The sequence below is a fragment of the Trachurus trachurus genome, assembly GCF_905171665.1.
Source record: "Trachurus trachurus genome assembly, chromosome: 13".
Lineage (NCBI taxonomy): Eukaryota > Metazoa > Chordata > Actinopteri > Carangiformes > Carangidae > Trachurus > Trachurus trachurus.
In genome coordinates, this window is record NC_139892.1 from 2,960,801 (window position 1) to 2,987,111 (window position 26,311).

Consider the following 26,311-nt stretch of genomic DNA (forward strand, 5'->3'; position numbering starts at 1 on the left):
TGGCGCATGAATTGTTCCCTAATGGCAACTTTAGGAAAACGCCTAGACATACACTTAGAAAAACATGTGTAAAATACTCATTTTCTGCAGGATTGTTATCAAATTTGAACTGGGGCCAGGTAAGGCTTCATGCTGTGGTTCCATTGTGTTTTCCAGCTAAAATTCCCAGCTGCACTCATCTACAGGCATCTGATTGCAAAAAGAAAATTCAGGTGAGAATACAAATATTCTAATTCAGTGTGTTCCAACTTAGATTACTCAATGGTAGTAGCACTTACAGTGATTATTTCAGTTTGGGGAAAAACTTCAGAGTGTTACCTTTCAAAAGAGACCAAGCCCATCCATATTCTCCAAACAGTTCAAGAACAGCATTCAATTTACTTTGGGTACGCCTTGGATAGGCGAATATTACAGAATTTACAGGAGTGTTGGATGTTGTTATAGACCACCAAATGCAGATGCAATGTATCTGGATTTAATATGTGGTATGTTGGACAGAGTATGTGATGGGTGACTTTAATATTCACTGGAATTTAAAACCATCTGCACTCAGATGTAAGTTGCTTACTTGTGCAGACACTGATTTGACACAAGTATTTAAGGGCCCAGCAAGAATCTGCTTCTACTGTTCCAGAGTCACAGTAAGTCAAGACAGTGCACACACGCTCACAGCGCAGGTATTTTTTTTACCTTGACTTTTCTTTTTTTTTGCACTATAATATCTTGCCTGTCTTTTGCAGTGATTTATGTATTTGTTTATTTATTTCTATTTACACTCTTGTGTCAATGTGAATAACCGTCTGTGTGTGTGTGTTTATAATTGCCCCTTGGGGACAAATCATGTAAATTTACTTTTGAAAATACTGATGCTAATAAAATATTGAAATTACTCAAATAAAGTAAAGGAAACTATGAGAGGCCGGAAATAATTCATATTTGCTCTCACACACACCACTATACTCAAACACACACACTATTATACTCATACACACACATTACTACAGTGGGTACTAGTTTCATTTGGACGGTTTCACGCGAGATTCACGCGTGAGTCACGGGAGGCTCACGCAGATTTTTTGTGGAGGAGTAATTGTGTTTTCACCAGAAGCTGCAATGTGCCCAAACAACCGCCAGGTGGCATCTGTGAGCAGCAGATCGCCTCCATAAGAGAGCAGCACGGAGCAGTGCAGGAATGGGGAATGCAATATAATAATAATACAGTATAGTTTTTCAATGAGAAAAATGTAACGAAGGCAGCTATACGTCTCACTCTCTTTTATCGATCCTCTTGTCAGCTCCAAACACACCCATCTGCACCGCGATTACGGACCACAGCGTGGTTTTCTACACAGCAGTTAATTAACTCAGTGGGCGATGCTGCCGGTGTGTTTTTAAAATGAGCCAACTACTGTACAGTAGTGTTCATTCCCCACCTTGTTTGACTGAGAGTGTAGCTGGATGATTTCTCATGAATGAACGGGCAATAGCCTACCGTAAAACACCAAATAAAGGCCCGGGCGTTTATTTGCTTAAATTGCTCAAATCAACAGGCGTTTATTAGGGACCTGCGTTTATTTGGGACCTGCGTTTATTAATAGTGTTCAACCTGGACCTCCTTCTGGGGTAAGAGGCTTCACTCTGTGGCGGCAGGCGGCGGTGGAATGATACGTGCGTTCCTCAAGGCATTACTACAGCCGGGGCGGACTTGTTCTCTGTCTCGCTGACCTCCGCGGTCCTGGCCCGCCTGCACAGGTATCAGGAGACTGAGACCCCCCGTCATGTCGGTCCTCCGCCCTTACTGATCCGCAAGTTGCAAAAACCCTGCGGACGCCCAGTCTCTCCACTCCTCTCCCCACTTCAGCAGCTGTGTTGGCTCGCTCCACCGTCCTTTTTTTTTTTTTTTTTTGATTGAATGAAGTAGGCCTATAACTAATAACAATGCAACGTATAGCCTAACTAAATACGCGTATGAGTAATCGGAGAACAGTAGGCTGTTTACACTACTTTTAAAAGTCATTTAAAACGAGGAGCGAGCCGAGCCGACACTGTGCAGCCCAGGACAGGTGCTGAAGTGAGGATGAGAGTAGTGTACAGACCGGGCAGGAGCAACCAGCCCAGAGGCGATCACTGATATAGCCTATATGTGCGGCTATATACCGTATGTGTGTGTTTGTGTAATGCAGGGGTGCTTTAAAAAAAACACAGTTGTCTGGACAGCAGGCATTTTTCTCACAACCGACCTCAAAAGCGAGGGCAGGTCCGCCGAAGCATCATTCCGGGTGTTGTCTTGTGCTCCACAGAGCGCACATGGCTACTTAATTATGCACGTGCTGACCATATATGGTTGTGCTGAGGAATTCTGGGGGTGGAATATGAGGTGTGTTCATGCCCGCACCATTCTTGGGTCCGGTGTGATTTATCAATGGAATATTGCGGAGAGTTGTGCGTACGCACAGCTTGATCAGTGTTTCCCACAGAAAAAATAAATAAATAAATGTGTCCACGTCTCACGTGTGTTTACGTGCGGTGCGCCCGCACGCGAGAGAGGCGGCAGGTTGAGAGGCTGACTGGCGGAGATGAGAGCTGGTGAAACGCATAGTTATTAAAAAAAACACCATCTCTGATCTCTGCCTGCACATAGACAGACACAGGTTCACATACACAGGGGCGCACGGCAAATGCAGCTGCAGCGCTATTAAACTAGAGCAACAGCAACTCTCATATTTAAATTGTGTTTTATATTGATTTCATATATTTCACTGATTGCAATTAGGCTATAGAATGCTAGTGTGTGTTTTATTGAAAGCGAGGCTAGGTGAAAATCGCTACAGCGGGGTTTATATGCAGCGGTCTGTAGGACCAGCTTAATAGACACATCAGCGACACATTAGCACCTTCATTTATCTCTGATCAATGTGTGCTTGTGGATACTTCACTCAAGTAGGCTACAGCCCTGCCCCCCACAGAACTTCACACAGCTGTTCAGTCAGCTTAGAAAAACCGGTTCTTACAGATAGCTACCTCTCCTCACACTTTTCATAAGCCGGAGGACAAAACTATAGGCTTCATTGTTTCGTTTCATTTCGTTAAGTGAAAATCATCTCTGAATTATGGCACTAAAAATAAAATAGGCCTAGCTTTAAAAAAAGATCCTATGATATTTAGCCTAATTGCATTATTTTTATTCAAATGTGACTGAGACCTTTATCTACCTAAACAGAGGGTAACATGAATAAATATCCTGTTTTGTATTTTTCTGGAAACTGTTACATTATGTAGCGTGACAAAGTCATTTACGTAAGAAAAACACAAACGTCTGTGTGAGACCATCTGGGTGGTTCTAGTGTTAACATTAGCCTAATGAAAAATGAAGAAAACACGTTACAAATGAACTATGACCGAATTGACAGCAGAAACAGTGTGCACTTATCTCAAGGAAATTTAAATCGAATGCAACTGGCTTCAGCCTCTTGGATTACAAGTTCAAGAGGCTTCAGCCTCTTGGATAAGAGGTGAAACGTCTTCCTAGACAAATAACCAAGTCCAGTTGCATTCAATTTAAATTTCCTTGAGATAACTATGACCGGGAGTCCGGGACAAATGAGAATATTCACAGGCTTAGTGCATGTGCACACGCCGGCCGGAGATCGACTCGCAACAATGTAGCTTTCCCTCGATTAAAGTAGTTCTGTCATCTCCCACTTTGTACCGGATAAGAGACAGCACCCGACAGATATGCTAAATGTTTGGATGCAACAAAGTCACTGTTAACAAAATAAGCATCTAATCTGTCCCTTCAAGAGCAGCTGCTGACAGATGTGCATTAATGCTCCGCTCGTGAGTCCAGCAGCATCGGGTCCAGGCTGCTGGCACGGACGTAGCGGTCGTGGGCTATGAGTGGATTGTTACATTCACCAGAACTTGCAGAACTCAAACTACTCAAACTTGGAGCCACCCAGCCCAAAAATATGCAGGGGACCCCCAAAAGGCTGAGAACCACTGATCCTGTTGAACATAGGCTACTGTAACCACTGTGAAACAATAAAAAAACAACATTGATATGATTGACCGGCGTAGCGGTCCCTCTCTCCATCCACTCTCTAGCTCTCTCGACCACAGCTGCAAATTAAGTACCTATGGCCTATGAACAGCGCCTTTCTCCATTGCAGCTACGTTGTGGTCAAACGTGGAATTACCCCAAAATCTTTTGAGCTGCATCTCAGTACGATGCTTCCACTTAGTGGCTACAGTGTGACCTACAATTTCACGCAACGCGTGAATCACGCGTTACGTGAGGGAAACGTCCAAATGAAACTAGTACCCACTGTATACTCATACACACACACTATTATACTCATACACACACACTACTATACTCTCACACACACTGCTATACTCATACACACACACTACACTATTATACTCATACACACAGACTACTATACTCTCTCACACACTACTATACTCATATGCACGCACTATTATACTCATACGCACACACTATTATACTCATACACACACACTTCTATACTCTCTTACACACACTATTATACTCATACGCACACACTACTATACTCATACACACACACACACTACTATACTCTCTTACACACTATTATACTCATACGCACACACCACTATACTCATACACACACACTACTATACTCTCTTACACACACTATTATACTCATATATTATATGATATATTATAGTGGGGTGTGTGAGAGCAAATATGAATTATTTCCTAAACGGCCTCTCATAGAAAACCTTTCAAAACCTGTCCATACAGGTGTAAGACAAACAGACACCCGGCAGGTCATTGTACTGTACCAGGTGACTCTCTTTATTACTATGAACTCTGGACTGGAAAACACACCTTCATCATGTGATTTCTTGTAAACGCAGAGGGAGAGGATGGAACTTCAGATGGCAGACGGAGAGAAACCCAAGTCTGAGACAAGTGAGTGTTAAGTATATTTTTAGGCCTTTTTGCCTGTAGCTGTTTATGGTACAGTTGGGGAGGTAGAGAGAGGCGCAATGTCATGCTGCAAAGGGCCACCCCCTGCAGGATTCGAATTGGGGCCAGCTGCAGCGAGGACTATAGCTTCTGCATATGGGGCACCTGCTCAAGCCACTGAGCTATACGCTGCCCCCAACACGTCTTAATTTACGTCTTCGGCGTTTGTCAGAGAGTCAGTGTGTCTGTGTGGACTGTGGAGGGAAGAAGAGTCAGACGTAGTCCGTACAGACGTCAGCACATTGTCTCAGATTCACCTCCACACAACTTCTTCTAACTGACCAGAGGTCTTTAGAGGTCAAAGGTCAGAGGTTAAACGTCATGGTGACTGGGTAAACATAGAAATGTAATATGAATAGAACAATTACTAACAAGATAACTACTGGGAAAGTTACGCTGTGTGGCCCACCGTGGAGTGTAAGAACTGTACGACAGTGATTGGAGTTTGACCTCTGTGTATTTGTGTGTGGCAGGTGATAAGATTTACTGTCCTGATTGTCTCTGTGTGTGTGTGTGTGTGTGTGTGTGTGTGTGTGTGTGTGTGTGTGTGTGTGTGTGTGTGTGTGTGTGTGTGTGTGTGTGTGTGTGTGTGTGTGCGTGTGTGCGTGTGTGTGTGTGTTACTGGTTTCCCTCTCAGACTGACTGAAGTCCTGAAGATGAGTGTTAACATGGAAGAAGAGGAGGACGGATCAAAGTCTCCAGGTTCCACCTGTCTGTCCAAGAGTGACCGGTCCAAAGGACAAGTCCCAGACTTCAGTCCTGAACCTGGACCCTCAGACTCACAGTAAGAGACTCACAGTGTGTGTGTGTTGTTGAAGTTGTTTATTATCGTAGGATAAGCCCCTTGAGTTGTCACAACTCGTTTACGAGGGGGTCCCCCTGTGTGTACTCCTGTTGTTTTGTCATCATGTGTCTCTTCCCTGGGCTGTAGGGGGACAACTGTCCAGGTAGATCCAGATGTTGAGCAGTGTCAGTGTGTGATCCTGAGACAGCAGCTGGACACTGGAGACAGTTAATGACTGACTGGCTCTACACTGTTCTCTCTAATGCTGCTGTGTTGCTTCCATCCTTCACTGCAGTGTGTGGTGCTGGACACTGACATCACTGGAGACTTCCCACAATGCATCTGTGATCAGAGAACTGATCAGTGATCAATGTGAATAAAAACATGTTTGTGTTTGCAGAGGTCAGAACCACAGACTGAGAGCAGAGTCTCCAGGATCCATCTGTCCGTCCATGAAGAGTGACCGGTCCAAAGATTGGCCTATTGACTTCAGACCTGGACCTGGACCTGGACCTGGACCTGGACCTGGACCTGGACCTGGACCTGGACCTGGACCTGGACCTTCAGACTCACAGTAAGAGACGGTTTCTACTGTAAACTGAGCTGAAGATGATTCAGTCATTAGACTCACGTGAAGGAAACAGAGAGAAACCAGGAACCAGATCCATCAGACTCTGGAGGTTCACAACAAACCTCAGAGACAGAAACATTCACACACACTCTGTCCATCAGACTGATGAAGCACAGCGTCCTCATGTTCCTGTGTCATCAGCCTCAGTCAGTGTGAACGTTGCTACACCAACACTTTAATGATCCACACGTCTGAGCCTTTAAACTGAAGTCACAGTAGAGATTAAAGCAGCTGAGACTTTTATTTTGAAAAGTCAGGAACCAGACAGGAGTGGTCAGTGTTTCCTGTTTCCTGTCTGTGACTGTCTGAGCTTCTCCACAACATGTAGTGAAGCTCAGGTTGAGCTGCTTCAGTCTCCTCACACTGGATCAGAGCTCCAACACAGGTTCATTAGAGCCACACAGCAGCGTCTGGATGAGAAGCTCATTAGTTAAAGGGATAGTTCACCCAAAATTCAAATTTCACTCATTATCTACTCACCCTCATGTCGACTAAGGTGCTGGGAGCAGTTTCAGAGTCCTCCGTGCCTTCTTGGAGTTACAGCGGGGCTCCGTGTCCATGTCCATATGACGGTTGCGAACGGAGCCCACTTTTCTTTGTCCAAAAAGACACACCAAAAACATCCAAATACCTCCACACAGCTCGTCTGTAATGTCCCTCTTGTATTGAAGCCCCAACATGAGAAATTGTTCTGAAAAAAATTAAATATGTATATATTTTGAGCTTGTTTGGAGCGGAAGCTCCCAGTGTTGCTCTTCTGGCCCGTTCAAATGAATTTTGGGTGAACTATCCCTTTAAAGAGCTGATAGGACTCAGTCCAGAACCAACATTAAACACATGATCAGTGTCTGACAGAGGAAAACACCACCAACAGCTTCTCAATCATTTCACACATTTGGAGTAAAAACCAGACCAGACGACGCAGAACTGAAGAGACTCAAACTAACAGGGAGTTTGTTTTAGAGTCCAGATTTAAGGTCAACAGATAAACAGAGACAGAAACCAGACCAGTTCAGGACCAGGTCTTCATTCAGCTCGTCTTTCTACACTCGTCTTCCTCTACTTTGTCTCTCTCTGCTCCTCTGCTTACTGAAGCCCCGCCCCCTTGAGGTGGTTAACCAATCAGAGCTCAGATGTGTAGCTCTGACATGTTGCTGATCCAGAAATGTCTTGACAGGAGGAAGAGGAGTGGTGTCTCTGTGGACCAGCAGCTGTCCTGCTGTGGTCTCTGTCAGGACGTCCTGAAGGATCCAGTCTCCACCAGCTGTGGACACTGGTTCTGCAGACAGTGCTTCACCTCAGACTGGGACCAGTCTGGTTCTCCAGGACCCCCCTCCTGTCCCCAGTGTGGAAAAAGACCCAGAACCAGAGGTGGACTGGAGACAGCCAATCAGAGCAGCTGTGTACAAAGTGAGACTGAACATCTGTCTGCTGATGTGGTCATTTGTGAAACCAGGACCTGTTGTTTTCTCCAGAGTCATTGTTCCATCACACAGCACTGACATTTAAGATGATGATTCAAACCTTCTCTTTGTTGTCTGTAGTTTTTCTGTAGCTGATGGAAATAATCTGATCAGATTGTCAGACTGTCTGTCTTCAGTCTGACTCTGTCTCTTGTCTCTCAGCAGATGGTGGTCTGCAGGAGGTTTTAGATCAACATAAGATCAGTCTGAGGAGCAGATGTGAACGAGTGACTGGAGGAACTGAGGGAACAGGAAGTGGAACCCTCCTCAACAACGTCTACACTGAGCTCTACATCACAGAGGGACAGAGTGAAGAAGTTAATACCCAACATGAAGTGAGACAGCTGGAGACAACGTCCAAGAAGAAGACCCTCCATGACACTCCAATCAAGTGCAACGACATCTTTAAAGACTCACCTGTCCAACAGAGACCCATCAGAGTGGTTCTGACCAACGGCGTCGCTGGCGTTGGAAAAACCTTCTCGGTGCAGAAGTTCACTCTGGACTGGGCCGAGGGCTTGGAGAACCAAGATGTCAGTCTGCTGGTCCTGCTTTCCTTCAGGGAGCTGAACCTGATCAGAGATCAGCGGTTGAGTCTTCTCAGGCTGCTCCATGTTTACCATCCAACATTACAGAAGGTCACAGCAGAGCAGCTGGCTGTCTGTAAACTTGTCTTCATCTTTGACGGCCTGGATGAAAGCCGACTGTCACTGGACTTCAACAACAGGGAGGTTGTGTCTGATGTCACACAGACGTCATCAGTCAACGTGCTGCTGACAAACCTCATTCAGGGGAATCTGCTTCCCTCGGCTCTGGTCTGGATCACCTCCAGACCTGCAGCAGCCAATCAGATCCCTCCTACATGTGTTGACAGGGTAACAGAGCTCAGAGGCTTCACTGACGCCCAGATGGAGGAGTACTTCAGGAGGAGGTCCAGTGATGAAGATCTGTCCAGAAGAATCATCTCACACATCAAGACGTCCAGGACCCTCAACATCATGTGTCAAGTCCCAGTCTTCTGCTGGATCAGTGCTACAGTTATGGAGCACATGTTGGCCACAGACCAGACAGGAGAGCTGCCCAAGACCACGACTGACCTGTTCTCACACTTCCTGCTGGTCCAGACAAAGAGGAAGAAGAACAAGTACGGTGAAGGACATGAGACGAGTCCACAGGAGCTGATGGAGGCCGACAGGGAAGTTCTTCTGAAGATGGGGAGGCTGGCCTTTGAACAGCTGGAGGAAGGAAACATCATGTTCTACCAAGAAGACCTGGAGCAGTGTGGTCTGGATGTCACCGAGGCCTTGGTGAACTCAGGACTCTGTACTGAGATCTTCAAAAGAGAGAGTGTGATCTTCCAGAAAACAGTCTACTGCTTTGTTCATCTGAGTGTTCAGGAGTTTTTGGCTGCAGTCTACATGTTGCACTGTTTCACCAACAGGAACACACAAGTCCTCAAGAAGTTCCTGGGGAAAGACTACGAAGAGCGAGAGGAGAGCACGATGCCTTCCTCTGATGGATTCAACACGAGCAGTCATCCACGGGTTAATAACAGTCCTCCACCCATGGATGTCTTCCTGAGGATAGTGTTAGAGAAATCCCTCAGCAGTAGAAACGGTCACCTGGACCTGTTTGTTCGCTTCCTTCATGGTCTCTCTCTGGAGTCCAACCAGAGGCTGTTAGGAGGTCTACTGGGTCAGAGAAAGAACAGACCAGGAACCATCCAGAGAACCATCAACAACCTGAAGGAGATGAAGACTGATAAAATCTCTCCTGACAGAAGCATCAACATCTTCCACTGTCTGACGGAGATGAAGGACCAGTCAGTTCATCAGCAGATCCAACAGTTCCTCAAGTCAGAGAACAGATCAGAGAAGGAACTCTCTGAGATCCAGTGTTCAGCTCTGGCCTACATGCTGCAGATGTCAGAGCAGGTTCTGGATGAGCTGGACCTGAGCAAGTACAACTCATCATATCAGGGACGACGGAGACTGAGCCCAGCTGTGAGGAACTGCAGGAAGGCTCGGTGAGTCCAGACATAATCAATATAATTTTTGATCAGTAGTTTAGATCAGTATTTCAGATAAACACAGTTATATTTATTCTCATTAGTCTTAGTTTGACTCCAATACAGGTCAGTTGTGTTTTTTCTGGAGGTGTAGTAAAAGCTGTGAGCTCCAATATGTTGATCTTCAGCTCGTCGTGATCATTGCTGTTTAATCAAGAACAAGTTATTTTGTTCTTTTATGTTGACTTTTTGGTTTTATTCAAATCTTACACCTCAGTTTATCCAGGTTAGTACAACTGCTAGTGTTGTAGTCAGGACCACCTAACCCGAGACCAAGTCCAGACCAAAACCAGGACAAGACTAAGGCCCAATTCCGATTCTATTTTTCATCCCTACCCCTACCCCTAGCCCTACCCCTAGCCCTTACCCTTGCCCTTGAAACGGAGCTACAAGGAGTAGGAAACCCCTACGAATTGGGACACCACTTCAACAATCACATGCGTCATCAGTCGTCTCTGCTGGCTTTCACATAAGCAGACGTGACGAGCTTTTGCCACAAATCCTCTATTCAGAACCACGTTAACTTAATAAAATAAAATAAAATTTAATGAAGACTGATCGGTTCATTGTAAAACATTTATTTATTGATGTAAATGTGGTGATTTCTGTATAGGCTACAGATCCCCCAGGCAGTGCTGCTTCTGTGTCCAAAACACATGAAGCTTCACTTTTAATTCAAACAAATTAATGCGACAATTGTTACATTTTATCAATGAGACGAGCATTTATCTTCTAAAAAGAATGTAACTACCCGGCGGTAAACCTTTAAAACCCTGCGGGTAAGTTAATTAGCGGTCGTCTTTTCTACCGGGACGAGGTCGGGAGGTTGGCCGGCTGACAAGCTCTCCGGACGGGGTGGTGTCTCCGTGACGAGCCGTTCTTCTTCTCCGAAAAACATCGGAGCAAACGTCTAAACAGCCTCATGTGGATAAACCGACCGCACATTGGGGATCTAAACAGCTACTTTCTCGCATGAAAAAATATTAAAACTTAACAAAATGACGTAATAACAGCGCTACAGTGAGAAATAAATCAGCTGCCGGTTGCCGCAAGATGCATTCTGGGAAACTTGCCATAGCCCTCGGTCCGTAGTGTGCCCCTGAAAAATCTCAGTTTCGAGGGCGAGATAGCCCTACCCCTTCCCCCTAACCCTCGTCTGAACCAGAATTGGGACACCCCTACCACTTCACGTGAACGCGCAAAACGAAGGGTTAGGGCCAAGGGCTAGGGCTAAGGGGAGAATCGGAATGTTGTTGATAAATCCGGCGGCTGAAAACGATTTAAATGTCACGCCCCGATATATTCCTGCTTTAGAGGCGTCGCCCTGCCCCTTTTACGACATGGAGACACGGAAGACGGCCAAGAAGAGGGACTTTACTGACATTACCGCGTTGAACAGGGAGAGGGCGTCAACATTAAATATCTGGACATTGATAGATTGATAGTTTTTGTGATTGATAAAAGCGTCATCCTGGTGGATGGAGGCTGCAGACGCATGTGTCACCGACCACGTCAGGAAACCCAGCGACCTCATGAAATGCTCCTGCAGTTTACTAAACACAAGTGATTGAGGAGAAATCATATAGGCATATTATTAAAACCATCAGCACCGCTGGCATGGTTCGGCTGATGGAGGGATGTGAAACACCGGCCCGATCTCCCGCTTACAGGTCCCGGTGACGAAAAAAAAAACACTCCGCTGTGGAGATCAGCTGCACCTGGACAGGTAGCGGAGCTCTCCCTCCTCAACCTGGGCTCTGGTGTCCGGCAGAGAGAGAGACTAAGCCGTCTGTTCATGCTCTGGTGCAGGGCCTGGAAGTTTGTGTCTGTGATCAAACAGGTCTGATTAATGAGCATCTGTCACATCGTGGTTTTTAATTCATCTCAGTTGCTCAAAATAAAAGTTGAGTGTTTTCAACATGGACTTGTATCGTTTTTTTTACGCTACTTTTTATCAGTATAAACAACAACAACATGTGGTCCACATCGCTGCATTAAGGCTATGGTTTAATAATAATTTTGACAAAGCAGCACTCGTTCCTGCATGTTCTACGCTGGTTCCAAATGTGCATACACCTGGTGAGATTTGTGCGTACTAGGGTTGTGAAGATTCACCGATTCATATCGGTGGTCCGATATAAACGTATGCGATGCGACTGCACCGGCTGATTCAGGGTACATCGGACATAATTTATGGTTGAATTTGCGATGCATCTCTTCTAGCCTTCTACATCGGTAAATTCCATGGTTAAATCGATCATTTCATTTTCCGAGGGAACCTGAATGCACCACCGCGGAAGCCGTGCGCAGCCTCCTACCCCTGACAGGTAGCAGCATATGTCTATGGGTAGCAGCAGCAGCAGCAGCAGTTAGAGTCAGAGCAGCCAAGAAAAGTAAACAGTCCGAGTATTCGGCCGTCACCGGCTGTAACTAGGAGGAGGCCTGTGGTTGTGGCTCTGTAGTGAGCTGGGAAGCGGTGGTAGCCGCGGATGCTAACTGCTAGTTAGCGGTAGCTGTTAGCATCCGGGACAGCTAGTAGGGCTAGTACAGTAGCTCTCCTACTCGGAATTACACCTGAGCTCTGTCACTGGCTGGAGAGAAAACACAGACACTCCACCCAGAAATGTCCTGTGCACAACAAAACATCTGTGACTTGTCTCTTTTAAGTTGTTTTGTGAAGCACTTTGTAAACTTGTGTTTTTAAAGGTGCTATATAAATAAAGTTATTATAACATAGCAAAAGACCAAAATGCAGAGGTGCCACCACACACTAGCCCATATGATTCAGCTGGATTTCATTTGTATAAGTCTACCATTTATTTCCTCTAGACTGTACCTTTCAAATATGATTTATTGGTTTGCCCTGTAAAAATTAACCAAATATAGGCTACATCCCTCAAATTGATACAGAGAGTAAAGCAGAATAGTGGTATTGAGGTAGGACCGTGGGAAGAAATTCTCATATCACAACTGTATCAAACATAATATCGAACCAAATCTCTTTGTAATTAAGTCATGTCGTTATCAAATCGCATTTGAATCGCATCGTATCGTGAACAGGAGTGAATCGTATTGCATCGTATTGACAGGAGCTTCAGTGTATCGTTAATGTATCGTATCGGTGGCAGCGTATCGAGATGCGTATCGAATCGGCCTCAGTGGTGGAGATATACAACCCTAGTGCATAGTTTATCTGCTGACCGACCCAATCACTGTAACTGTAAATGTAAATATGAATAAGCAAATATAAACAAATAAACAATAAACAAATATAAGGGGCTGCCTCGTATGCCTACTCTACACAAGTCTGAGACCGAGAGCAAACCAATGCGAGACCATTTCCAAGACCATCACTGTATTCAGTCCCAGTTCTCATAATAATCATGTGTCTTGATATTTACATTATTCCTCCTCAGCTACAAAGAAAAGATGATTTGATCTAAAATCTAAACCATATTGTGGTGTAAACACACACACACACACACACACACACACAGAGAGAGAGTGATGAGGATCATTGTATCCTGTCAAACTCAGAGAAGATGAGCTGAAGCTCAGATGTTCATCACATTATCACATCCTGTCATCAGATGCATCAATTGTGTTTTTACTTCAGCTTTCATCTGGTTTCATTGATATTTTCCCTCTTCACAGACTTGTTCGTTGTGGACTCTCCGAGAGTCACTGTGAAGTCGTTGCCTCAGCTCTGAAGTCCAACCCCTCCCACCTGACACAACTGGACCTGAGCTACAACAACCTGAGTGACTCATCAGTGAAGGTTCTGTGTGCTGGACTGGAGAGTCCAAACTGTAGACTGGAGACTCTGAGGTGAGTTCACTGACTGGACCTGTTGGACTTTTGTCTGTGTTCAGTTCAAATGTGTGAAGTTCAGTTTGAAGCAGCGACTGATTGTGACTCCATGTTACTGCAGCTGGTAGAAAGTGAAGGGATGATGATGATGATGTTGATTAAGATAATGAGGATGGATCTTTAAACTTTGATCCAGTTCAGTGAATCAGAGAGGTGTAGTCAGTGTGTAGTCCAACAGGTATTGATCAGATATTGATTGCATATTGACAGACTGATCTGAGGTCAGCAGCAGCTGACGAATCTGTGCTGACATGTGGATGATGTGTGTAGAAGGCCACATGATGATGATCCACAACAACACAAGGACAAAGTCCCTCTACTCATTTACACACTGATCATTGATCAGGACACATCTGATCAATCATCATTCATTTCATCTTCTTCTGTTTCTTTTTATTCAGATTGGAGAGCTGCAGTTTGTCAGAGATCAGCTGTTCTTCTCTGGGCTCAGCTCTGAAGTCCAACCCCTCCCACCTGAGAGAACTGGACCTGAGCTTCAACAACAAGTTGCAGGATTCAGACCTGAAGGATCTGAGTGGTTTTCTGGAGAGTCCAGACTGGAGACTGGAGACTCTGAGGTCAGACTCTGTTTTATTTCTGTGCTCAGATGAATGTGATGTGAAAGTTGTGTTGATACTGAGCTGCAGATATGAGGCTGATAATCTACTGATCCACACTGTGTCGGGAGCGGGGAAACAACACAACACGGGGGTTCAAAGTCCAACAGAAGGAAACATTAACACAATGTTTAACCTGCTTCCTGTTGCTTCAGCTGTTGGACTTTGATTTTCTAAACTTGTTCATTCTGAAGCTTCTTCAGCTCTGAACAAATGATGAGACACTGAACGCTGTCAACAAGGAGCTTTGTCCTCAACTCACTGATTTTATTCTTTGTTCAGATTGAGGAGCTGCTGGTTGTCAGGGATCAGCTGTTCTTCTCTGGTCTCAGCTCTGAAGTCCAACCCCTCCCACCTGAGAGAACTGGACCTGAGCTCCAACAACCTGCAGGATTCAGGAGTGAAGGATCTGAGTGGTTTTCTGGAGAGTCCAGACTGTAGACTGGAGACTCTGAGGTCAGTTCACTGTTACTGTTGTAGATCTTAGATCTTTGATCCACAACTGAACCTGATTGATCTTCACTCAGAACTTGAATCATTGACTTTGATGTCATGAATGAAGGACGTTTGAAATAGTTGTTGTCTCATGTTTCCACTTGTTCTTCTCTCACACTGACAATGACTCTTCACTTTCAGCTTATTTCACTCAGTCTGATCAATAATCAATAATCTGATAACTTCAGGTGTGTGTGTGTGGTCCTGGATCAGGGGCCTCATTTATCATTGTGGATACACCTTTTTTTACACCCTTTTCCCCCGTTTTGTGCGTACGCACTTTTCTCCGTCAAATTTGGGATCTATCAAGCCAAAACCTGACGGGAAAAAGTGCGGACATTTACACCCATTTTGACCCTGGCGTACCGTGATTTACACCTTTTTTGAGGAACAGGAGGAATTGGCGACACCGTTGCTGAGTCAGAGAACTGCAGTGTGAGAGGGAGAGAGGAGCGTGGAGTACATTTAGAAGAGCACAGTGTTTACCCTAGGATTTTTTGAAGTAAGTAGGCTAGTGTAGTGGTGGACCGTTGATGCTGGCAATCCAACCCGCTCTATAATAACACTAGGCTATATGTTAATTAATAAACAGAGCGGATTGAGGATTTTGCTTCTTTGCTTATACACACTGTGTGACGTCCGACAAGGATCAAACGCGCCAAGTTTAAAAACACACCGACAGCAGCGCACACTGATTTGCAGCCTAGCTACTGAGACTGTTATTATTCTGTCACCTGAGTTAACGAGGTGCATGTGTGTTTGGAGCTGACGAGAGGAGAGAATAAAGAGCGAGACAACGTAATGGAAAATGACCTAAACTGAGTCCAGTAGAGCTGCAACTGTGTAGTGCAAAGGCGTGCAAAGTAATGGTAACTATCGTGGAAATCCTGCTTTACATTGTTTTAACATCTAGGTAAAAGAAAAAAAAAGATTTTCTGGGATAAAGAGGCAGATTACATACGATTATTCTTCTTTCTGCTCCCTTTTGTTGAGATTTGGGAGGTTTTTGTTTTTATTGTAGCTTATTAAAATGCAAGATGATTTTTTTGACTGATTTATTGCCCGATGTCGCCGTGTATCTCGCTTCCGGAGAAGTTCCGCTTCTTTCCCTCGCCCTCCGCCTGTTGTCTTCGTTGTCACTTTGTTATCACTTTGTAGCTGCTCCACAGAGCGAACATGGCTGCTTAATATGCACGTGCTGACCATATATGGTTGTGTCTAGGCGTTCCGGGGGTGGAGTAAGAGGTGTGTTCACGTGCGCACCATTCTTGGGTCCGGTGTGATTTATCAAAGATAAATTGCGTAGAGTTGTGCGTACGCACACTTTGATAGATCTCAAAAAGGTGTAAATAGCAGTTTTACACCCTTTTTGATAAATGAGGCCCCAGGTCTGGACCTTTATAACCTTTGATCCATCAATCAGAGAGTTGTAGTCAGTGTTTAGTCCAGCAGGTATTGATCAGATATTGATTGTATATTGACAGACTGATCTGAGGTCAGCAGCAGCTGATGAATTAGTGCTGGCATGTGGATGATGTGTGTAGTAGTTCACATGATGATGATCCACAACTAGGCATGGGCCGCTCTGAGATCCTGACGGTGTGAGAACCTTGAGCTAAAACATCAGGGTTTCATGGTGTTACAGTGTTGCAGTTACAACTCTAGAAATGTGTTGTTTTGAAATGAAAAACTTTTATTTTATTTTTCACAACATAAAAACATATAGAACATTTGGATCATTAGTAGCCTAAAGGTGGATCAAGTTCAAATAAATAATAAAATAATGATTCTCAATCAAATTAAACTAACTGCAGTCATTCTAACCCTTACCCTGACCCTTATACAGTCCTAAATGAAGGTTTCTTTACCAACTCCTCGTCATCCTTTTAACACGTCTAGTCAAACAGTGATGCCACAGACCTACATCTCTGTAACCTGAGCCACACCGCTGGGTGGAAGGTAACAACAACAACAACGACTACTGTCGGCTCCCTCGGACACTGTGCCTGAAACACGTCGATAGGCATGTTTGGACTAGTATGTCTCATTTAGTCCATAGTTTGAATCCAGCGCAGCTTTCACTCTTCTTCTCTGGTGGTGTGTTTGTGTGGCTGCCAGCACTACAGTGCCACCCTGTGCTGCAGCTGCACAAGACCTGGGGAAAAAAACGGCTCCTACTGCAGGAACGGTATGACGGAACATTTTAGTGGTTTAGAAACCGTGACTTTTTCATACCGGTACCCGGTAATCAGCCCATGCCTATCTACAACAACATGAGGACAAAGTCCCTACTCATTGACACACTGATCATTGACCAGGACACATCTGATCAATCATCAATCATTTCATCTTCTTCTTTTGTTCTTCATTCAGATTGGGGCTCTGCAGTTTGTCAGAGATCAGCTGTTCTTCTCTGGGCTCAGCTCTGAAGTCCAACCCCTCCCACCTGAGAGAACTGGACCTGAGCTGGAACAAGCTGCAGGATTCAGGAGTGAAGGATCTGAGTGGTTTTCTGGAGAGTCTAGACTGTAGACTGGAGACTCTGAGGTCAGACTCTGTTTTATTTCTGTGCTCAGATGAATGTGATGTGAAAGTTGTGTTAATACTGAGCTGCAGACATGAGGCTGATATTCTACTGACCCACACTGAGGCTGTAGGACAGGGTAGGCAGGCTCTTACAGACCAAGACCAGGGCTGTGAGGGGGTCCATTGTCTATCGCACTGCGCTAATTGGCAAGTGGCAGGGCTATGGTGGCTTCACAAATTGAGTAAGCCATTCACTGTCGTGCAGGCAGATTTGAAACCACTGTAAAAAGAGAATTCAGTTTTTGAGGTAAGATTCTATTCTATTCTAGATATTTTGTACATTTATTTCACAAAGACCATCTGGTATTTTGATGTGTTATCATCAACTCCCTCCTTGGGTCTTGAACTCACATCCTCTGACACCAAGAACCAGCTCCTAACTCACTGAGCTAATTGTCTGTGAGTGAGACCTGGGGCCTCATTTATCATTGTGGATACACCTTTTTTTACACCCTTTTCCCCCGTTTTGTGCGTACGCACTTTTCTCCGCCAAATTTGGGATCTATCAAGCCAAAACCTGACGGGAAAAAGTGCGGACATTTACACCCATTTTGACCCTGGCGTACCGTGATTTACACCTTTTTTGAGGAACAGGAGGAATTGGCGACACCGTTGCTGAGTTAGAGAACTGCAGTGTGAGAGGGAGAGAGGAGCATGGAGTACATTTAGAAGAGCAAAGTAGGATTTTTTGAAGTAAGTAGGCTAGTGGTAGTGGTGGACCATTGCTGCTGGCAATCCAACCCGCTCTATAATAACACTAGGCTCTAAGTTAATTGATAAACAGAGCGGATTGAGGATTTTGCTTTTTTGCTTTTACACACTCTAGTGTTAAGTCCGACAAGGATCAAACCCTCCAAGTTTAAAAACACACCGGCAGCAGCGCACACTGATCTGCAGCCTAGACTGTTATTATTCTGTCACCTGAGTGAATGAGGTGCACGTGTGTTTGGAGCTGACGAGAGAATAAAGAGTGAGACAACGCGACCCTGAGGAGGAACTGTGAAGGACTCAGCTGTAATGGAAAATGACCTAAACCGAGTCCAGTAGAGCTGTAACTGTGTAGTGGAAAGGCGTGCAAAGTAATGGTAACTATCGTGAAAATACATTGTTTTAACATCTAGGTATTATTATTGTAGCTTATTAACTCATTGAGTGCCGCGCTCCTTTCCAAAGTTAAGTTTAGTCAAGTGTACTGGCAATTTAGACCATTTTTGACAATTTTTGTAGAGCCATAGTGTATTCTATATTATTGCCACCAACACATACTGTGGCTCATCTGAAAGGCGAAACTTTATGCTTCAAATGGCCACAAACCGTTTGTTTCTACGTGCCTCTGTTCCTGAGAAAACTCAGGCTAAACATGGCTGGGTTTCATCAAAATCCCTGCTTTTTTTCTAGAAAAGATAGAGCGTCTTTTATGAAAGGTGCTCTGTTTGTGCCTGTTGCTCTTCTAACACTCGCATTTCTGGATCAAAGGGCTCATGGGAGATATATATACAATAATTGTTGTTCTATTCACAAAACCACCATCGGGGGGGGGGGGGGGGGGGGGGGGGGCACTAAACAACAATAACACAGACGCACCATGCCGTGTCACAGCCTCTCGCCGCGGAACGTGATGGTCTCTCGGCCAAAAGCAGGTCGGGAACACCGGTCCCACCGGTGGTCGCGGTCCTTCTGTGGTACAGGTCGGTGCCGGCGGCCTGCTTTGACCGAGGGATCATCACATTTTACCGCGGGAGGACCTTGGGGAGGACACAGTGTTGCTCCAGATGAAGACCGGGCGGGACAGTCGGCTGAGAGCTTCCTGTTTCTGCTCCGAGCTGCTAGAGCCTCGCGGGTGAGAGCGGAGCAGCTGCGCTGCATCCACATGCAGTCATGTCATGAGTTTTTGATCGTCATCTATTTCAGTTCTGCTCGTCGTAGAGTCCCCAAATTTACACATAAGGTGTGTTAAAGTGTCTAGTTTCATAATTTAAAAAAAAAGTCAAAAACTCAACACATGGGATCGAAAAATGAGAAATTACGTGGTTGGCACTCAATGAGTTAAAATGCAAGATCATTTTTCTGACTGAGTTATTGCCCCATGTCGCCGTGTATCTCGCTTTCGGAGAAGTTCCGCTTCATTCCCTCGCCCTCCGCCCGTTGTCTTCGTTGTCACTTTGTTGTCACTTTGTAGCCGCTCCACAGAGCGCACATGGCTACTTAATATGCATGTGCTGACCATATATGGTTGTGTCTAGGCGTTCCGGGGGTGGAGTAAGAGGTGTGTTCACTTGTGCACCATTCTTGGGTCCAGTGTGATTTATCCGCCGTACGCAAACATTTAGTAGCAGTTTTACACCCTCTTTGATAAATGAGGCCCCTTGTGTGTGACTTTTCAAATAGACTCAGGGAGTCAAAGCCAGGCAGCAGTTGTCATGGCAGATTTAAAAAATGGTCAAAATGTCAGAAATTCTGTTAACTAAACAAAAATCTGATAATACATAAATTCTGGGCTCAGGCAGTAGAGAGGGTCGTCCAATAATCAGAGGGTTGGCGGTTCAAATCCCGCTCTCTCCCAGTCTCTGTCATAGTGTCCTTGGGCAAGACACCTTACCCAACTTGCCTCGTGTGAATGCGTATGAATCATCATATGATCATGGTGGTGGTCGGAGGGGCCGTTTGGTGCGAAATGGCAGCCACGTTTCCGTCAGCCTGCCCCAGGCACGCAGTTTACCACCACCGGTATGAATGAATAATGGTTACTGTACGCACGGTTACTGTACGCGCTTTGGGTATCGGGTAACGATAGAAAAGCGTTACATAAATGTAATCCATTATTATAAGATGCTCTCTAGCAAGTTTGGTGACAATTGAGCAAAAATTGTGGGAGGAGATACATTTAAAAAGTTTTACAGTTATTGAAAATAACAGAGTGATGGACTTCATAATTTGTAATGAGTTTAAGTGGACAAAAGTTTTAGCAGTATTGGGGCAACATTGTGGTGAAGTTTCAAAACTGTAGCATCTACTGTTGGTTTGGTAGGAATTTTTTTAAGTTTTTAGATTTAAACGTTTATTGTCCTTATATGTCCTTGGAATTGAGTGAATCTGGCATGGGACTGGACCTTTGTGCAAAGTTTGGTCATTTTGGTAATTTTTTTTGGGAAGTATGACTTCCTCGGAAGAAGAAAGAAGAATAAAGAATTCCTAGGAATACAATAGGGGACCCTAATGAAGTGAATAAATCAAAACCCTGACTGCACCTCACTGGTTTTTAGTCCAGTCTCTGTTTCTCTTCATGTTTCACCTCCACTAGAGAAACACATGTGATGTATCAGACAATAACTGATCTATAATCAATAGCTGCTGGCTCCACCTCTTTCCTGAGGCTCTGTGATGTTTAATATGAAACATTCAAAGCGCTCAGCCTACCCGGGCTTACTCTCAGCCTATCCAGCTAGACCTATCCACAACACTGTCACTCTGGATCAGCGGTACCACGACGCTGGTTATCAACTTGGTAACTCAACCCCGGCTTGTCTTACTGTGAATCTGTGAACGCGCACGTATAAAGGGCGTATTCAAGGCAGCAGACCAATCACAACCATGAGCACTGATGTGCCAGAGAGAAGCGAGGTGAGCGCACCGGAGCGCACACTCCTGTGAGGAAGAAGAAGAAGAAAAAAAGAAGCCCGCGGTCGTGGCCCGACCCGAGTTATTAAATGTTTAATCAGTGCTGATTAAACTTGTAAATGAATTCTGCTCTTGAGCCGATTCTTTCCTTCTATTCTGATTCTTTTAAAACAGGAACAACAGAACCATTTTATTATATTAGAATATATATTTTCCAACTTTGCTGAGCATAAGGTTTGTTCTGAATTAAATAATAATAGACGCGTGTCTCTATAGACGGGTCCGCTCAGCACACACACACAACCTCAAAAAAAAAAAAAAAAAAAAACTATTGGCAGAAGTCTGGGCCATGAGAACCGGCAGCCTACCTCTCGTATGGATAATCAGTGTGATAATCCAACAGATTTGATCTGCCCCGGAAAATCCGTTGTTGTGATAGACTCATGTGTTTTCATAATGTTTCATAAAGTGGATACAAATCACCGCAACTCTGTCCGGAGCTTCGCTACTTTTATTTCCATCTCCTTGGTAACAGTAACCCCCCGGTATGAGGAGGATTTCAAAATAAGGGCACACGTTGTTTTAAACATCATAAAACATTACAGCCATAACGCTCTTCTCACTATCCGGGCTCCGGTTACCGGTGAGAGGACACGTGTCATTATTCCCCTACAGCTGATTGGTCGGTGGGTGGAGCCTTTTATACTGGATTCAGATCAATCCTGAAAGCTACCCTGCCCCGGAGCAGGTTTGCTGTTCAGAGTAAGTTACCATGGTAACTCACCTCGGTAAGAATGAATCCAGCTTCGTGGTACCGGAAAGCCAGGGTTAACCCTGAAGTTACCTCGCTATGCCAGTAATCCTGCTTCGTGGTACAGGCCTCAGGTGTGTGTGTGTGTGTGTGTGTGTGTGTGTGTGTGTGTGTGTGTGTGTGTGTGTGTGTGTGTGTGTGTGTCTAAAGGCCTGAGGTGTGTCTCTCTAAAGGCCTGAGCAGGGTCACTGTTCAGTCGTCTTCAGGCTCAGTGTCAGGCAGTTCCACTACCTCTCCTACCATGACATCAGGCCTTCTGCTGCTACAGCCTAGTCCAGACTCCTCTTCAGAGTCCTCAGACAGTTCATCTCTAAAGCACTGGTCCTTTCTCTTCCCTCCTTCCATGAACTCTGGCCTTCTTCTGCGGGTGCTCTCTGTGTGCCATAGTTCAATGGCTGTCGAGGGGTCGTAGATCTCAATCTCTGGTGAGTTCAGCTGGATCATCAGTAGATCTGACAGTGAGGAAGGTTCTAGGGCACATCTCCAATCTGTTTTGACCTGTATTCAAGACACAAAGAAAATGGACATGGAAGTGAGTGCATACTACAGGCACACTTTTTTGGGCCCTCACAAAAATGATAGTGAGTATGCAAACCTGCTTCATTGTGCTGAAGCCTCTCTCACAGTCTGCAGAAGAAGCAGGAATGGTCAGGATCAGGTCAATCAGGCTGAGGAAATCTGGACACGGCCCCTTGTGTCTTCGGTTGACCTCAGTCCAGGACAGCTTTTCCACCCTATCTTCTTCTGCGTAGATCCTTGCCTTCAAAATGGTCCACTGGTCAGGGATGTTGGCTACACAGACACCAGCGGAGTTCATGACTGGACCAAAATGTTGGCAGAGGCAGTCAATTTCTTGGTCCCCAAAGTCTGGAAATGGCAAAAAAGATGTTAAAAGTCAGACTCTCAATATTCATGTTCATCTCAGAACCAACCATAAATTGAACTTTGTATCCTTTTCTTAAAGTGAATGCTATTTGTAGTCCACTAAAACAGCCTGCCCTGCCCTGCCCTGATAGTGTAAAATACATGTTAAACGTGTAACATGGATATGTGCTGCCTGGTGTTGTTTAACACTAAACAAACCTGCTGCTGGATTCTCTGGCCAGTTACTGAAACTGACCAACTTGGTGGCAGTCACCACACCTGCACTCCTGTCCTCAAAGCGTTTAGTCAGACTTTCCCTGAGTTGTCTGAGGAGGGAAACCTCAGACGCCTTGGCTGCCCTGTCATTTCTGCTCTCAAGCTGAACTCCCTCAAACAACGGGCCACTTGTGGCCTGCATCATCGGTCCTGGTCTTATGTAAAAAAATAAATGTGTTAAGATTTATTCTCATTCATTCATTCACATTTTATTAAACTCAGGTATTCACATTTAGTCCAGTAACTCCATGTCTACATTTCTCAAAGATGTGTCAAATAATTGGAATATGAGTTAAATAATTGGCTGAGTAGTTTAGTCAAGAATGAAAAATAGATTAAGATTAAGATTACAAACTAGCGAATGACAGTGACACACCTGGTCTGGTACTTCTCAAGCAAAGCTTGGGTGGCCACCACGGAGGCATGAGCTTCGGGTAGGGTGATGGTCGAGGACTGCAGAGAGGCAGACAGGCTACTCAGGTGGGTAAGGACATCATAGAGGAAGCCCAAGAAGTGCAGCAAGGAACTGTCCCTGGCAGAGGCATAGAAGCTCCTGGCCTTTGCCTGCACCCCTCCCCGAACCCCTTCCCCAACAGAATCTGGAAACTGAATCTGAAATACACACACACATACATATGTACAACATATATATTAATGCTGTAATCTATAAAAGTTAATTATATACTGTTAATTGAAGGTATATATGACAGTACAAATGACATTAACTCAATCTTTAAATTACCTGTTCAAGATGCAACACGATAGCACCGTACCCCCGCAGAAAGTGGTCAGTTGCTCTGAAAAGGTGACCAACCCATCTGGTTCCCCCAATTCTTGTGGGCATGAGGGGCTTTTGGCCACGGGTCTCGAAGCTCTTCCTTAGATTAGCCCTGTTGAGGGGACTGGTGTGATAAAAGGTATACAGTCCAGTGAGTAGGCCTTCTGCCTTACTGTACATGGGGCAAAACTTGATGGCATCACAGTAGGCCAGCTCCTGTCTGTGAGCCATGCAGTGAACACCTAATATATATGCCTTCTCTCCTCTCAGTCGTGTCACTACCCCCGTCTTCTCTCCGGTCATGACTGCGGCGCCGTCTGTAGCACAGGCTATCAGCTTGCCCTCCCATTCCTTACAGACAGTCTCCATCTGGGTCTTCACAGCCTGGGTGATGTGGGCAGCATCAGATTTTTCCACTGCTTCCACACCAACAAATTTGACATCCACCTTGAGTGAATGAATGAATGAATAATTTGATTTATTCCACAAACACATACTTAAGAGACATATAGCCTACATTATATGGTGTTCAATCTTTTTTGTTGTTGTTGTTTTTTGCTTTTCTTACCTTCCCCTCCTTGCAGACCCGAACATAAATCAGCTCCTCTTCCTTCACTGAACGATCAGTCGAACCATCAACCATAACAGAGCAAAATTTGGCTTCTTGTATAGTTTTGGTCAGCTGGTCTCGCTCTGCTTTAGCAATGTACTTCACAAAAAGACTACAGGCCTTGTTGTTCCTGTAAGTCTTCCCCACTTCAAGTCCCTTTTTCTCATCCAAACTGTCAAAATAAGCAAGAAAAACATTCAAATAAATCGACTTTAGAATAGCATTAGTTAGCAGAATACAAAGTAGTAGTAATTATTTAATTAAAAGTAGCTAAGTGTGTGCTGTTGGTGTAGTAAGAAAACGTAAACAAAGCCATTTACCTGCACATCCACACGTAATCAGTGAAGGGTCGAGCCTGCTTCGCGATGGCGTGGGCGTTGTTAAAGAGTGGTTTCATTTTATTTCTGTTGACGTCTGACAGCTTTGTCAGTGCTTGTACCGAGGGCGTCTTGTCCAGAGGCACTGACTTGGCTTTGGAAACGGCCATGGAATCGCGGTGGCAGGCGGAATTCTCATGGGATATGACACTTTCAACTTTCATTGATTTACAACCAACTACGAATGGACTTCCCTTACTCTTCTGATCCTTGGCGTGGGAGCGGCACACGGTACAATACATAACTCCGTCGTTGTAGCCGAGCCACTGTCTTTTTCCACCGGCCTCATTGTGATACCACTTCGGGTTGAACTTCCTCACGGGCTTAGATTTGGCGGGGGAGCCCAAGGCGCCATTCCGCCTTCAGCGATGTCCCCCCCTCCTCCTCCTCCTCCTCCTCCCTGCTCCTCCCTCCTCGCCACACAAACCTTGGTCTTTTTGGGTGGTGGTTGACACCCTGATATGAATCTCCACATCGTACTGTCGTCCTTTCTTCCTTTAGTTTAGTTTTCTTCTTTTTTTCTTCTCTTCTTAGTTTTTTAGTCCGTGTGTTCCCGCCGTTAGTTTTCTTCTTCTGGCCAGTTTAACGGCGGTTGGCAACCAACGAAAATGAGCATTACCGCCACCCTCTGGATTGGAGTGGTATAATTTTTTCTAGTTCGCCAAGTGGCGAGACAGCTATAAATCTGTCTCGCCACAGCGGAATCTGGGTCGCAAATGGCGAGTGGCGACCGCTAATTTCAAGCCCTGGTGGCACGACAAGCTGGTGATCAGCTGTGGTCATTGAATAGTCTACACTACAGTAGGCTAGGTCATTTCAATTTGCGCATCTGTGTTTTTTCCTTTTTATTTTTTTTATAACATTTATATGCGCATCCAGCGCGAGAGAAACAGCGGGTGCACACCTGCCAACCGACAAAAACTGAAATGAGACGGTTAACGAGAGGAAAAACACAGAATATAGCCTAGGCCTACAATATAGGCTATGTCCAAAAGACTTTGTCCCGTCGTCACGACGTGAGCTAGGGAGGATCTGATGGTGGCTCAGGTTTAGTGATGAGGAAACTGTCACTGTCAGCAGCTGCTCCAAACAGACACGTTACAAACTTTATTTTGAAGGGACAGATTAGCCGTGTTTCCATTGCAGGAACTTCAGGGTAATTTTACGGGGCCAGCCCCGTTGGTTCGTGTCTCCACTGCAGGAACCTCCCCCACAGGACCATTTACAGGAACTTTTACGGGGGCCAACGGAGTACCTACTCCAGGGTAGGTACTCCGTTCGGCCCTGAAAAGCTCCTGGGTGGGGCTCGAGGTTAACCCGGCGCTGATTGGCTAAAGCTAGAGCAGGCTCTGACGCCACCAGAAAGCACCAAAACAACCAGCATTTTTAAAAGGGGGAGCAGAAGCGGAGCATTAGCCTAGCAGACACCGCTGTAAACAACAAGAA

The 26,311-nt window shown here is 45.2% G+C and overlaps 1 protein-coding gene across 1 annotated transcript in view; it reads left to right on the plus strand.

Moving 5' to 3' along the window:
* LOC310995679 (NLR family CARD domain-containing protein 3-like) overlaps positions 1 to 26,311 on the plus strand; it is a gene marked incomplete at its 3' end in the record, with an annotated part of 63,221 nt that overhangs the window by 30,402 nt on the left and 6,508 nt on the right. Inside the window, exons 2-8 of the mRNA XM_083984796.1 lie at positions 6,202 to 6,375; positions 7,610 to 7,842; positions 8,058 to 9,921; positions 13,618 to 13,791; positions 14,235 to 14,411; positions 14,733 to 14,906; positions 17,319 to 17,492. Coding sequence (XP_083840922.1) covers positions 6,254 to 6,375; positions 7,610 to 7,842; positions 8,058 to 9,921; positions 13,618 to 13,791; positions 14,235 to 14,411; positions 14,733 to 14,906; positions 17,319 to 17,492 — 2,918 coding nt within the window. The 5' untranslated portion in view covers positions 6,202 to 6,253. The remainder of the gene's footprint in view (positions 1 to 6,201; positions 6,376 to 7,609; positions 7,843 to 8,057; positions 9,922 to 13,617; positions 13,792 to 14,234; positions 14,412 to 14,732; positions 14,907 to 17,318; positions 17,493 to 26,311) is intronic.